The following is a 13,926-nucleotide window of genomic DNA, read 5'->3' on the forward strand; positions in this document are numbered from 1 at the left end:
GGCGGCAACTTTGTAATGCGCCGGATCCAGCCTCCAGCAGGTCCTATAAATGGCAACCGTCCGAGAAATCGATCTCTCGTCAAGATACCAAGGTAGGCAAAGCGTTGTCAAGGCAAACCCCGAACGACCTACTCCATCTGGCCTTGCCGCCTTGTTGCCTGTCACTTTTGTCGTGATGCCACCCCCTGGCGGCATGTGCGGCAATCCTCAAATCGAAGCGGCCAAGCAGCAAGCAACCTCTCCCCGGGCAAACGAGTCATCGTACCGATCGCCAATGAACTAGCAACCTGCACATCCATCAGCCAGCCTAGTAAGCCAGCCCCCTTATCAGCATCACCACCATCACCTTATAGTGAGGTGCTTCAGGTTGGTTGCCATTGCCATTATCAGTGCCTACCCCGACTCGTGATCCGAAGATAACGATAACACCATGCTCCGGCCCGGGCCCCACCGCCTCCTCCTCCTCCTTCCCCCGCACCCCGTCCAACGTAAGGCAAGTCAACCGCGCACCGCCCACGCATCACGCACCAACGCAACTCATGATGACTTTTGGTTCTGGCGTAGTGGCACGCTGCATCCGAACCGGCGTCTGCAGATCGGACCCATTCTCTCCAACAGTTAGTACTCGTCCTTCCACTTTTTTACACTTGCGTACAGATACACTCTGTGAGACTGTATACCTGAGGAGAGCACTGCTGGTCGTTTTGATCAAGGGAACACACTGCATCGTGGTAAAATCGCCGAGGGCGGGGGCTTGAAGTCCAGAGTACACCGTTCTTGGCAACGTTTCTCTCTCTCCACCCCGCCGGTCACATGGTATTAGTGTTACCGACCAACCGACTCAACGAGAAAGATCCAAAAGAAACAAGTCCATTACACGCCATTCTTTAGCGCCCAACGGTCATAAAAAAACTGAATCGTGCAAGCATCTCTTGGGAACCGGTGGCGGTGGAGGTGATGCAGCATGTTGGGAGTGAAGAAGTCTCTTTTCTCTCTCTCTCTCTCTCTCTCTCTCTCTCTCTCTCTCTCTCTCTCTCTCTGAATCTGTCTTCTCAATTCGTCTATGGGACCAAGCAGAAAAGCAATTTGGAGCCACAAGGTGTGTATGTGATGTTGTGTCCTCCAATGCCGTGTAAATCAAAAGAAAAGGGCCAATTCCCGTGCTTCCCAAAACGTAGAACCATGCCTGACCGCGTGCTTTGCCTCGAGGTTTGTTCGGGCTTCGTAACTCCTTTGAAACGCCCTAGAAATCACTTATCAAACAAGAAACCCAAAGAATCACATTGCAGATGCCGCTGCGGATGTCGATGCTTTTCCACCTCTCCCCCGTCCCCGATGACCCCGTCCTCGGGAGTTATTCGCCGGTCCGCCGGGCGCCTTGGCCGACGGATGTACTCCTCCGGCATCAACATTGCCCGCAGCGGCCGCAGTGCCGTGTTCTTGGCCCAGAGAAGCGCCACCGGCTGCTTTCCCCTTCGCGACACCCCGGCCCCGTCGTCCCCGTTTGCTGCTGCCGCTGCTGCCGCCGCCGCCACCACCGCCGTCCTTCTGCGCCCTGCCTTCCCTCGCCGCCTTATCCTTTGTCTCGCGCCTCGCCTCTTCCTCCTGCACTCGCCGCGTCTCCTGGTCCCACCACTCCTGGAACTCTTGCTCCTGCTGGATCTCCTGCATCGACCTCTTCGCCACAGCCTCCTTGACGATCTCCTGCTCCCGCTTCTGCTGGCCAATGATGTCTGCCATGCTCAATCCCAAAATGGGCTCGGCCTTGTTCGCGGGCGTGATGTAGGACTTGGAGTGCGGGACCAGCGGCTTTGACGTGGGTTGACTTGTCGAGGAGGCGCCTGCCATCGCAGAGGAGGAGTTGTTAACGCGAGATTGGCCTGGGAAGCGCGTGTCTGGTGACGCTGCCCTCCGCGGCGAAGATCTTGCGGAGCCCTCGACTGAGAGTAATTCCTTCGAGTTCGGGTTATCTGCCAGTGGTGACACAGGTTTGGCCGAGTCCTTGGCTAGGGTATCTTTCAACGACGTCTTGGGTCCACTCGCGACAGGCTTCCAGGGAGCAGGTTTATTGCCAGCTGCCTCCTTGTCCCAGGCCGCCTTAGGTTGTAGGACCTCGGCTTCGAGAGCCGCCTGAGCAGCGGCTTGGGCCATTTGTTGCTTCTTCCGTTCCTTCTGGGATACCTTGGGCTGCGCTGGCTTGGGCGACGCTTCTTTGGTCTTTTGCGCAGCGATGCCGGCGGACAAGGCAGACTTTGTTGGCGTCTCTGTCAAAACTCGGCGCAGGTCCATCTTCTGGGTTGGGAATGCCGCTGCTGCCCATGGGCTGCCTGATCTCTGGGCACTGGGTCCGCGGGAGTCTGTAGGTGAGGGACTCATGCCGAATTGAGCGGATGTACCCGTTGGGGGGCTCTGTACTGGGTATTGCGGTGAGCCTGCCTGAACCTTGGTGTCTTTCCAGGGACTAGATAGCGAGGGTATCCGGTCCATTTCAGATTGGCTCCTGGCCTCGGCAGCCCTATGCGTGGGTGACATTGTAGGGCTACCTAGAGCGGAAGGTCCCTCGTCGTCCATGTTGAACATCAGATCGGCATGGGATTCCTTGGGTCTGAGGCTGGGACTGAAAGGCTCGTTGCGACCAGTCTTGGATTTCCGCCGAGATTTGTCGACGCTGGGAGACGTTACGCCGGACAAGTCTTCAAGACTACCGAATTTAGTCTTGAAGGATGATGAAATCTTCTTCTCGTCGTCTCGTTGCGTGGTACGGAAAGCCATCTCCCGGACTCTTCGACGGCGTTCCTCGTCGATATCGAGAGCTAGATCGGGGTCTTTCTCAAATAAGAGCAGCTCGGCCCGTCCACTTCTAGCGAAAGGATAGCGAGCTAGCTGGTTTTCTCGGACAATATTATCCAGCTCTTCCAGAAGATCTTCCTCCAAATCATCCAAGAAGTGGTTTTCCAGCACAGCCTCCATTTGCAGACAGACGTACTCTAGCCCAGCGTCTTTGAACTCTGTGACGGCGCATGCGCTGATCTCATTCAGTAGCAGAGCAATGTTTCGAGTATTGGCGAAACGTGCAATGATGAATTGGCAGATCTGGGACAGCCGGTCCAGCATAAGCTCATTTGCAATACTCATGACGCCCATTACTAGATCAGAGAAGTCGTCAATATTGGCTGATGTGGTCTGGTTGAAAAGTTCCGTTCCGACGTCTGCGTAGAGGTATCGCAGGACATATTGGAATGCCTCAGGATCACAGTGACTCAAGTCCACCCGAATAAGCTCTTCCTCATCTAGTTCATCGCGACGTCCAGCGAGCCACATACCACCGGCTCGCCCATGGAACAGACCTTCGAAGAACTCGCATCGCTGGCGCAGCAGCTGGCTGTGAACTGGTACCTCTTCGCCGTCGAGCTCAACAAGAGCATCCGCGTCTTCAAAGTACCTGACGTCCTGGATGGCTTTGGAAAAGTCCTTGTCCAGTGACTTTTCCACAGTCGTCTGCAGACGTACAGCCGATTCTAACTTCACCATGTCAAGCTTCGTCGCAAGCTTCATGAGCTCGAGCCGAACCTGGCGGTACCTGTGGGCTAAAGCGGGTGCTTGACGGGTATGATTCCATGCCGGAACAACGGTGTCATCATAGAGGTAGACGGCCAAATTTACCAAAGAAAGCAAGTCGACCGAATCGAGGGTGATGATCGTCCTTCCGTCTTCCTCTTCTAGGCTCAACACTTGTGGGATCTCTCCTAGGCCACCGTTGCGGTAGTCGCTAAGTAGACTTCGCAGAACAGAACTTCGAGCCGTCAAAATCCATGAGTGCACCGGAATCTTGACATCAGGACATGTGGAGGTGCTGAGCTCCATGTCAACATCCGAATTCGGATACATCAGGAGAAATTGTTGTAAGTCGCGTTCCAGATCCACGGACTTGAGAAACTCGTACGGTAGCTCTCCTATCCGATACTTCAGATCTTCGGCCTTCCAGAAACCAATCGTGTCTTTATCGCCCGCACCAGGTGTCGATGCCTGGAAGTCTCGTAGTGCGAAGAGGGAGGCAAAGTCCTCCCAAAGCGACTGCTCGTTGATGCTGATCTGTTCCTTCATAACATCACAGTCCTTGCGGATTGCCGCGAATGCACCAAACGTGGAGCTTCGGACAGCAACGGCATTGGTGACACTCGGTACACGCTGGAACTTGAAGTCCTTCCTCTTGATGTCTGCTGATCCCGGGGTGGCAGCATCCTTTGCTTTGGCGCGCTTGATACGACGCCAAACAGCCCCAGACTCTGTGCAGATGATCACAGCGCCGTGTTCACCAACACTGGCAGATTTGACGCCATCCTTCCGAGCATTCCATACGCATTGCGGGGTCGTGACGGCACCCTTGATCTTGGCTGGATTTGTGGTGGAGGTGGCCGCCGTAGTCGCATCCGGTTTTTGAATCAGTGCCATAGTGAAAAGGTCGCCTCTTGTAGTGACAGCCGCAATCGTCTCTCCACCAGATGTGATACGGCTGACCTGGTTCCGTGCTGCACTGTACCTTGTCGACATGGACGTGGTGAATTGATGATTTACGAAGACGTCAGGGGAAGGAAACTTGACAAAATTGTATCCGTAGCTCGTGAAGACACAGACGGTGCTGTCGGCCAGCAAGACGGTGGTCGCTTTGTCAATAGCGGAGACTGCGGCGATGGGCGAAGAGAAGAGCGAAGCCGCGACTTTTCGGGGAGTTTGTTGGACTTCCAAGGATCTCGAATCCGCATCCATGAGTGCCAGCTGGCCGAGGTTCTTGCCCCAGCAGAACAGTGACGAAGAGGTGTGAGCGACTGAATGCACGGCTGATGCTGCTATGCCCAGGATAACCTCTTTCTTGAGTGTCCCAAACACTTGTCGTGGGGTGGTGCTCATCGGTTCCTCGTCTTGTCTGGCAGGCGGTGATAAGCTGTATCCCAGCTGGGAATTGCTGTTGGAGCCCCAGGTCCATAGCTCACCAGCGTCGGTGACTGCTAGGGTATGGTTCTGGCCGAGTGCAACTTGCACCACCTTCTTGTCAGCGAGTCCACCTTGCACCGGCACGAAGCGGTATTGGGTATTTTCGTCGCCCAGCCCAAGTCGCCCGCCTCGACCAACACCGCAAATGTACAAGTTTGAAACAGGGTCAGTTGTCAAGATGGCCGTATGCAACTTTGACAGGACAGCATCGTGAATCCGGAGAGGTCGGTTACGAATGAGAGCCGGAATCTCCTCCAAGTCCATATCTTCATCCGGAAGATTGGCGCCTTGGGGTCCAGATTTGGTCTTCTCCAGATACTCTTGGAAGAATCTGCGAACTAGTTGATCCGGCCGCTTCAGGTTGATCCTCTCGGGATACTGCCGATCGTCTTCGTCGCCCACACCAAGTGAGATGTTGCGGTTGCTTCCGAAAACGAAGATTTCCTCGCCTTCCGCACCGCCGTCAAGCGCAGCAACCGATCGCATCAACGCCTGGCCTCCATCCGAGCTGCTGTCTGTATCCGAGTCCACATCGGAGTCGTCGGGGTTCCCAGAGTCTCCTAGGGTTCGCACAGCAATGGTTGAGTTATAGAGATCGAAAGGGCTGTTGCCCTCGCGGTCTTTTGTCTTGATCAACTGCCCAACCTTGGCAACCGAGATTCCGAGGGTCTGTTCCGTGAGGATCTTGCGCTCTCGTTCAAGCAGCAGACGTGCAATGGCGATATTTCCACAGTAGAGCGCTCGGTGAAGAGCGTTCCAGCCACTTTCGGGGTCTTGCACATATAGATCGATCGAGGGGTGGTCGAGCAGGGCCTGGACGAAAAGGATAGCGGCCGAGTCTGTCGAGGAAGCAGCGCGGAGTAGTACCGTGAGACCAGCGTGGTCGCGACTGTTAATCTCGGCCCTTCCGAGAGCGTTATTGGCATTCTTTGATCCAGTTGTACCGAAACCGACGGCGGAGGATTTGCGTTGTTTAACGTTCCGGGGAGAGGTTCCGTATTGTCCGGGACTGCCCCCAAGGGGTCCAGCACCTATGCCCGGGCTCCTTGTGACGGTTTGCGCCGTGTGGCCGGCCGGGACCAGTAGACGCCGAAACCTGTCGACATCGTTTTCCCAGTAAAATTTCCACAGTAGGTGACTCATGGGCAGATGGTGAGCAAGGAACCCTTCCAGCACTTGGATAGCACCTCGCTGTGAGTCTCTAGGATCACGGCTTGTTTAAAGGTGCGATTCCGAGCGCGAGAAGAGCGGAATCGTGGGTATTGAATCGATACGGTTCGAGGACGACCAGAGGATGCGCGGGGGATGTTGCGAGGTTACGAAGCCCTAAAGTTGAGAGAGAGGGGTTTATCGAAGTTGCCACTTGGTCGTTAAGCTTGTGACTCTTAGATACGATGAAGCAGTAGTAGTCGAGGGTGGCGATAGTATCTGGTGTGATGGACGGTGTCGCGGGTGTGCGAGCTTCGTGTTCGATGGCTGAAAGGGTCGGTTTGGACGGAAGATGAGATGAGGACGAAGGTTGCAGGAGAGTCGTTGCTGGCGAAGAGAGGTGAGTCGGGGTGGGGGTTTGGCGATGGAAATTGAAGGTATTCACCTCAGGGCAGGGCAGTCGCCAGTTGTGCGCGTCAGAGCCCGCCGCGCCGCGAATTCCCGGCTCCACGGGGGGCATGCAGCGTGGGTGACATAACGCACAGCCAATCGGACTCGTAGCTGGGAGCTTGTGCTCTGGTTGCAGGCCAGACAAGCTTCCAGTTTGTCGCTCCAGGTGGGGTTTGCTAGCGGTCTTTACAGGTGCGAGACATGCTGGTCCTGGTACGCCGAGCGAGTCACAAGAAATCTGTTTGAACATGAAGTCCGTAAGAAGTGACGAGGATGGCAAGGTGAATACACTACTTTCCTACCCATACTTGGTTATTCCAAGTCGTAGTTGGAGATCCAGAATGAGGCGGTTACGATTCTCAACACCTATAGGGCCAACCTGGGTTTAAGGTATGTCACTCTCTGTCATCTCATCTATTCGTGATCTGACGTGAATTGGCATTTCCCACATGCATAGTATGCATATATCTCAAGCAAGGTCGGCTTTTTTTCGTTATGCTCATATGCTTCTTCAGTCAGAATCAATGATTAATTTAATCAGCCTTCACTCGAGCAAAGGGTTGAAACAAGTCTGTGGACACTTGCCCCAGTTCACAGCAGTCGTGGAAACGAAACAGTTGCTACTCCCGTTTTACAGATACACGTTGTGTGCTTATCTAAGACCGTTATTAGGTGAGGTGGGGAGCTACCCCCCGCCAGCTGCTGCACCCCGCCTGCGGCTTCGCTGCTGTCCCTCGAAGCGCCGGGATCGCATTCGGGCTGCCACACGATGTGCCGCTTGCCAATGCTTCATTCGGCGGGCTTGCATATCGCCGACTGTGGACTATTTCCATCGGGTGTACCGGTACCGAAGACACAAAGTAAGATCCCGGGGCACCTAGGTAAGGCAGGCTGAGCTTTCTCTCAACTGTTGGCAACCTACGCCGGTGATGTAGACAACTCTCCAGTTTTGAATATGTCATTCAGTGAAAGCACCAATTCTCGTCGTCTTGACTTGCCTCATTCGGGTCTGGCCCTCAAAATGGGAATTTCTACTATGAGCTGGGTAATGTGGGCAGGCAACTTGGTGACATGATTGACTCTGGGGTCCATGATCAATGATGATCTTCAATGTCAGTCTCAAGCTTATGATGCCTACTAGGTAGCGAAAGATATGGTAGTGAACATTGAAGAAACAGATGTGAGGATCGTCGCATTTGAGTCGGAATTGTCGCCCGAATCTCGGCAATAGACGGCACATGAAATGTGTCTCACAGTCGCATCGCAGTCGCAGTCACAGATTCATCTCGGCACAGATGATGGAACTGCCCAAAATGAGTACCTACAGGCTACAGACTACAAGCTACGCGGTATGAGGTGGCCCGGGCCCTGGGGTAAAGAAAGATCCCCCCCAGGTCCCTGGAACGTCCCAAAAAGCCACCTGCCCACGCTGCCACAGTGCCACCATGCTACCAAAGCGAGATGCCAATACGTAATCCCGCTGCTCCCAGGAGAGCGCACCAATCATGAGCCTCGCAAGTGTCAGGGACGATGAGCAAAAACGCTGCAAGCCTGCAACAGCCCGTCCCCGGTGGAGTCCGGCGCCGCTCGGTAACTTGGAAACTTGCTGCTTCAGTGCGAGTCGCACACAAAAAAGAGAGGCCGATAAGGGACCTCCGCCCGGGGTCCTGGCGATAAGAGCCCAGTTCCCGCTAAAGCTAAGACTCCGTACCTCGTTCGATTTTCCGCTCCATCCAATTCACTCCAGTCTCCCAGCGCTTCTTCAAACTCTCCCACCTACGCACCTCATCCCGCCCGATTGATCTTGCTCCTCGGTGAGTTCCCAATTGCACGCGCCATTGCCCTCTTCTGGTAGCTGACCACCGTCTTTTCAGCTGTCTACCGCCAAGATGTCGACCGACAAGCCCCTTCCTTTCCAGTACCAGTTCGCCGCAGGTTCGTTGCCCAAAATCCCCCCATCGCCGCGATATCGGACCCGAAATACTGACCACTACATTCAGGCGCCATTGCCGGTGTCTCGGAGGTCAGTACACAACGATGCCACATGGTAATGGAACGATGAGATATGCTTACGCCTTCTGTTCCTCTAGATTCTGGTCATGTAAGTCTAGAATCCTCTTGCGACAAGCTCACGTGGCCATTCTGCTAACCCGCACAACAGGTACCCTTTGGACGTCGTCAAGACACGAGTGTAAGCTCTGCTTGATAGCCAGCCGCTCACGCACACCCCGACTGACACGAACATCCAGGCAACTCCAAACCGGCAAGGGTGTAGGTGCCGACCACTACAATGGCATGGTTGACTGCTTCCGCAAGATTGTCCGCAACGAGGGGTATGCGAAACCACTCCTTCAGAAACCGCAAGTGTATCCGCCATACTTACAAACCGCAGTTTCTCAACGCTCTACCGCGGAATCACCGCTCCCATCCTCATGGAGGCTCCTAAGCGTGCTACCAAGTTCGCCGCCAACGACGAGTGGGGAAAGATTTACCGCAACCTGTTCGGTGCGGCCAAGATGAACCAGTCCCTCTCCATCTTGACCGGAGCCAGCGCCGGTGCCACCGAGGCCTTCGTCGTCGTCCCCTTCGAGCTCGTCAAAATTAGACTCCAGGACAAGGCCTCTGCCGGCAAGTACACTGGCATGCTCGATGTCATCCGCAAGACTGTTGCCGCCGAGGGTGTCCTGGCCATGTACAACGGCCTCGAGAGCACCATGTGGCGCCACATTGTCTGGAACGCTGGTTACTTTGGCTGCATTTTCCAGGTCCGCGAGCTCCTCCCCAAGGCCGAGAACAAGGCCGGCCAGGTCACCAACGACCTGATCTCCGGTGCCGTTGGTGGTACCGTCGGTACCATCCTCAACACCCCCATGGACGTCGTCAAGTCCCGCATCCAGAACAGCCCCAAGGTCCCCGGACAGACCCCCAAGTACAACTGGGCTTGGCCCGCCGTTGCAACAGTCGCCAAGGAGGAGGGTTTCGGCGCGCTGTACAAGGGTTTCCTGCCCAAGGTGCTCCGTCTCGGCCCCGGAGGTGGTATCCTCCTTGTCGTCTTCACCGGCGTCATGGATTTCTTCCGCACCCTCAAGACCAACGCTTAAATCCGCACCTAGAATGGGAAAGAATAGAAATACTAGAGAAGGAGAGAGAGAACACCGGAATTGTACATCTTGTACAGGCAGATACCAACACCGGGGCTTTTTGGATTCTGGCGCTCAGCAATGCAATCATTTTCAAGACTTTGAGATTGACTTTCCCTTATTATGGCTCAAGCTATATTGCTTGCCATGGTGACATCGACTTGTGATCGGATACCTACTACTTGCCTTTATTAGCAACAGCATTAGTTGCCACGAATTCTGTGTGTTCGAAGACCGAACCTCGCCCTAGATTCAACCGTCTCTCTTCACATTCTGACCCAATATACAGCTTACCCTCAGCACAGTTACCTCAAACAAACCCGCAGTTTCTTCTTATCGTTCAAGAAGCGACGACTGCCTGCCTCCACAGAGGCTTCCTTCCTTTTCTACATTACTCCTATTTATACGGTTCTAGTTACCGCGTACGCATGAGCTCGCTTCTTCCTCCACACACACACGCACACAGACACCATCGACTTTGGACTCATTTGCCCAAACGCATCTTTTCAGCAACGGATCTTCAACAGTCTTTTCGGCGCTCACTCTTTCGACAAATCAACTTTTGGCCTCATACTTCACACACCGGCTACCACTACTTCATGAGCAGTCTCGTACGGCCTCCGGCAAGAGATTGGACGTTCTTTCCGCAAATCGTGACGCCTTCCGTGTGTAGGCAAATCGCTCCTGCCCCTTTCTATACGGACTGATTCTCAACTGCTCTCTGCGCCTTCGCTTCTTTGCCTCTATTTCAATAATAACCTTACCTTCACAATACTACTTCTCACATCCCACAGCAACGTTTACCATCCGCGTAGCTGAGTCTAGCGCGTTCTCTGATCTCATGGTTTCTCTCCTCAACACATATACTTGACAGCTATCCAGGAGCAACTTCAACTCGTAAATATTTCAATTTCGACAAATCACTTTCAACATATCGCCAGGAATTGCGACAATGGAAAGTCACTCACGCTCTATTTCCCGAGCTATCCCGACGGCTCGCGCAAGTGCAACGCCAGGGGGCCTTCCCACTCCTTCTCTTCCTTTGGCTTCAGGTTCATCTGTAAGCCAAAGCTCGGTCAGCTGTCAACGACCGGTCTTCACGGCTGAATCCACCTCTGGCGATCAGCAGTCACCAGATATCGATGATCAACTGTCTACCCTGCAAGTCTCGGCTCGCTCAGAGTCCTCTTCTCAAGCCGCTGCCGCCGAGGGACGTAATAGTACTTCAATCCATGCAAGCACTAGCCCGTATATCCTGCGAGCACTGGGCCAGAAAGAAGAGCTGGATCGAAACGGACTTGTCATCTTGGATTCCAACGAGGCTGATGGGCCACTGCATCACTATGACCCAAAGGAAGATGAAGTCGAGTCCGAGGACGATGAAGTGAGTTCCGAGGATGAAGTAGAGCTTGATCGGGAAGAGACCATGGAGTCTGATGAGGGAGCTGATACCGTACGGGATGAAGACCAGAATACTGAGGAAGTCGACGACGAAGAAGCCGAAGAGCTCAACGATGAGCCTGAATCTCTCGATGACAACGATGAGGGACTGACTTCGCCACTTCCCATCGAGCTCAGTAGTTTTGGCTGCAGCGATGCGTGCCGATCGGGGCTCCAGCAGGGCATCGAAGTCTACGATGAACAAATCAGAAATCTCGTGAGCAAGGTCCATGAGCTCAGTCTTGACAAACAGAAGTTGAGATCAGATATCCACAAGTTGAAATCAGATATCGACAAGTTGGAGAAAAAACGAAGCAGCCAGAAGAAGCACGAGCCGACGTGGCATAAGAAACTCGACTTATATTTGACTAACCCCGGTCACAGACAAGCACTGGGTTACAACCAGATCTATAAGCTATGCTGTAAGGAAGAGAATATGAGCACCAAGACCGACAATGTCCATCCCAACTTGCGACTCAGGGGCCCAACTAACCAAGAACTCCAGGCCTATGCGCTCGAAGGCCTCGATGATAATTCGGTTAGTCAGGATGATGAATCTGAAGACAGCCGCGACGGTCCTGAGGAACTCTTCGTCCAGGACGATGAGCATCCCGAGGAAGTCCAGGGCTCAGAGGGTGAACAAACACAGGCGGATCCCTATCTCAAGGATTTTCCTTTTGACCGACTGCCTGCCAAGGTACAGGCCAACATCCTCAAACTCGTCTTTGTTGAAGAAAACAAGCTGATTCACTGCATCTCGCGTCTCGATTCCTTCATGCCTCCAGAGCAGCCCACACAGACTGACACGAAAAGAAGTGGTCTGCCCCATCGCTTCCACGTTTCCGGAACATCTTGCAACATCACCTATAGCATGAAGCCGAATACCCGCCTCGCCCTGCTGACTGTCAGCAAGCGTTGGTACTACCTTGGGGTCCACGCTTTCTACGGCCTAAACACTTTCGCCTTCTCGAGCCTTGGAGAATTTGGCCGGTTCTGCACCGGTATTGGAGATGCCAGGAGAGAGAGGATTCAGCATGTCGAGTTACTCTGGCTGGGCAATCAACACCTCACTCACAGGCCTGTCAAGGAAGGCACAGAGGGCGGACTCAAATATGTCTCCAAAAGAACATGGGATGTTTCTTGGCTATGTCAGCTGCCTCGTCTGAGAACTCTCATTGTCCATGTCGACGAGAGTGGCCCACAGTACACGGCTCGCCGTCATGAGCCCAAAGCCTACGTCAACTGGATGGCGTCTGTCACGGCTGGTCAGCCCAACTTCCGCGCGATGAGATCGCTTCGAACCCTCCAGGGACTGCATTTCCTCCACGCTCTTCGTGGAATGGAGCTCATTCAGTTTTACGACTACAACATCTTTCGCGAGCACGGTGTCCTTCATCCCATTCGCGACTGGTCCTTCTTCATGGACATCGAGAACGTCACGGCTATGCCGAAAAATGACGACAAGGCAGACGCCGCTAAGTTGATCAACCTGATGCCAGTTCTTCCAGGATACGAGGCTTCTCTAGAGGAGATTGATGCAATCAAGGGCCTCTATCACAACAGTAAGGCCTTTGACGCCGTGTATGTGTCGCCACCAGCTGTTGAAAGAGACGAAGACGGCGATATCGAGATGGCTAATGCCGAAAGCCCAGAACCGATCCAGCAGGGTACTGCAGTGGCATCTCAAGGGGGATCACGTCCCAGCCAAGTACCGGCTGACCCACGTGCCAGGGATGGATCGAGACAGTCCAACTCCAATAGGCAAGCGAGGGGGTCACGTCTTGGCAAGGCAAAGAAGGTCGCTCGAGCTAGGAACAAAACGCCCGATGAGGATACAGACGGAAGTGAGTCCGAGGCTTCTAGCCAAGCAACCCCAAAGGCGCCCGTCTGTCACGCCCGGGCAGTCACTGAACTCAGCAATTCAACGATTATGGAAGATAGCGTTGCAAATGACTACGACGATGAAATCTCGCTGGCAGGATCGAACGCTACCAATCCCATCGACTTGGACAGCATGGAGCCACCGAAGTTGCCTTTACGCCTATGGCGCCTTCAAGAGGAGGATCGACTAGAGCGCGTCAAGCGCGAGCAATCCGACGCAATGTCCATTGGCCGCATATCATCAGCCGGAAGCGAGAGGTCCCACGACAGTGGAAACGGCCTCTTCGTCGGTGGCTCGTCGCCATCAATGTCTCATTATCAATCACGCCGCGAGTCAACCGACCTGACGGATAACTCGCGCAAGAGAGGATGGGGCGAGACAGATATCCGAAGCGCCATCGATCTGACGACAGAGGAAGACGATGCCCACACAATTAGCACTGGGTTCCCAAGCTCTTCCATGCCCAACTCCTCGCACCGTACCGGCAATGAGGGGGTTTGGGGCTTCGTTCCCCCTGTCATAGATCCGAGTACGTCTCACTCTACTCCTAGACTGGAGCGTCTTGCAAGCGTGGACGACTGTCCCTTTGGGAAAAGGCGAAGACATTAACTCGAGTTCTCCATCTTGCAAGCTTTCGACTTCTTACAGATTTTGCGGGTTTTTCGATATCTTGCGGCATTTTTACGGACCTCAAGCGATTCGGAGCACTTGCGGTGCTTAAACACGGCGGATTAAGGAGCCGATATGCGTTTTGCTTTGGTTGAATCAGGGGGCACAGGAGATAGCTACCTCATTTTTTACTAGCCATATAGGCAGATAGCGAATGATTATTCACAGTTAACTTAAATTACCACTGGTATCCCCTACATCACA

General features: G+C 53.9%; 3 protein-coding genes across 3 annotated transcripts; 2 read left to right on the forward strand and 1 right to left on the reverse strand.

Annotated features, from left to right (window-relative positions):
- Positions 1-990: 990 nt before the first annotated feature.
- Positions 991-6,582, reverse strand: BDP55DRAFT_610171 (BTB/POZ domain-containing protein). The gene has a single exon (XM_060571166.1). The coding sequence runs from the start codon at positions 6,133-6,135 to the stop codon at positions 1,279-1,281; it is 4,857 nt and encodes a 1,618-aa protein (XP_060429728.1). The 5' UTR covers positions 6,136-6,582; the 3' UTR covers positions 991-1,278.
- Positions 6,583-8,382: 1,800 nt separating this feature from the next.
- Positions 8,383-9,905, forward strand: BDP55DRAFT_663569 (mitochondrial carrier domain-containing protein). Its single transcript, XM_060574900.1, has 6 exons — positions 8,383-8,526; positions 8,592-8,614; positions 8,682-8,692; positions 8,753-8,782; positions 8,841-8,924; positions 8,984-9,905. The coding sequence occupies exons 1-6, from the start codon at positions 8,481-8,483 to the stop codon at positions 9,690-9,692; spliced, it is 903 nt and encodes a 300-aa protein (XP_060429729.1). The 5' UTR covers positions 8,383-8,480; the 3' UTR covers positions 9,693-9,905.
- Positions 9,906-10,610: 705 nt separating this feature from the next.
- Positions 10,611-13,878, forward strand: BDP55DRAFT_743950 (uncharacterized protein). The gene has a single exon (XM_060580499.1). The coding sequence runs from the start codon at positions 10,684-10,686 to the stop codon at positions 13,660-13,662; it is 2,979 nt and encodes a 992-aa protein (XP_060429730.1). The 5' UTR covers positions 10,611-10,683; the 3' UTR covers positions 13,663-13,878.
- Positions 13,879-13,926: the final 48 nt, after the last annotated feature.

The sequence above is a fragment of the Colletotrichum godetiae genome (assembly GCF_030913485.1).
Source record: "Colletotrichum godetiae strain CBS 193.32 chromosome Unknown BDP55scaffold_20, whole genome shotgun sequence".
Taxonomy (NCBI): Eukaryota; Fungi; Ascomycota; class Sordariomycetes; order Glomerellales; family Glomerellaceae; genus Colletotrichum; species Colletotrichum godetiae.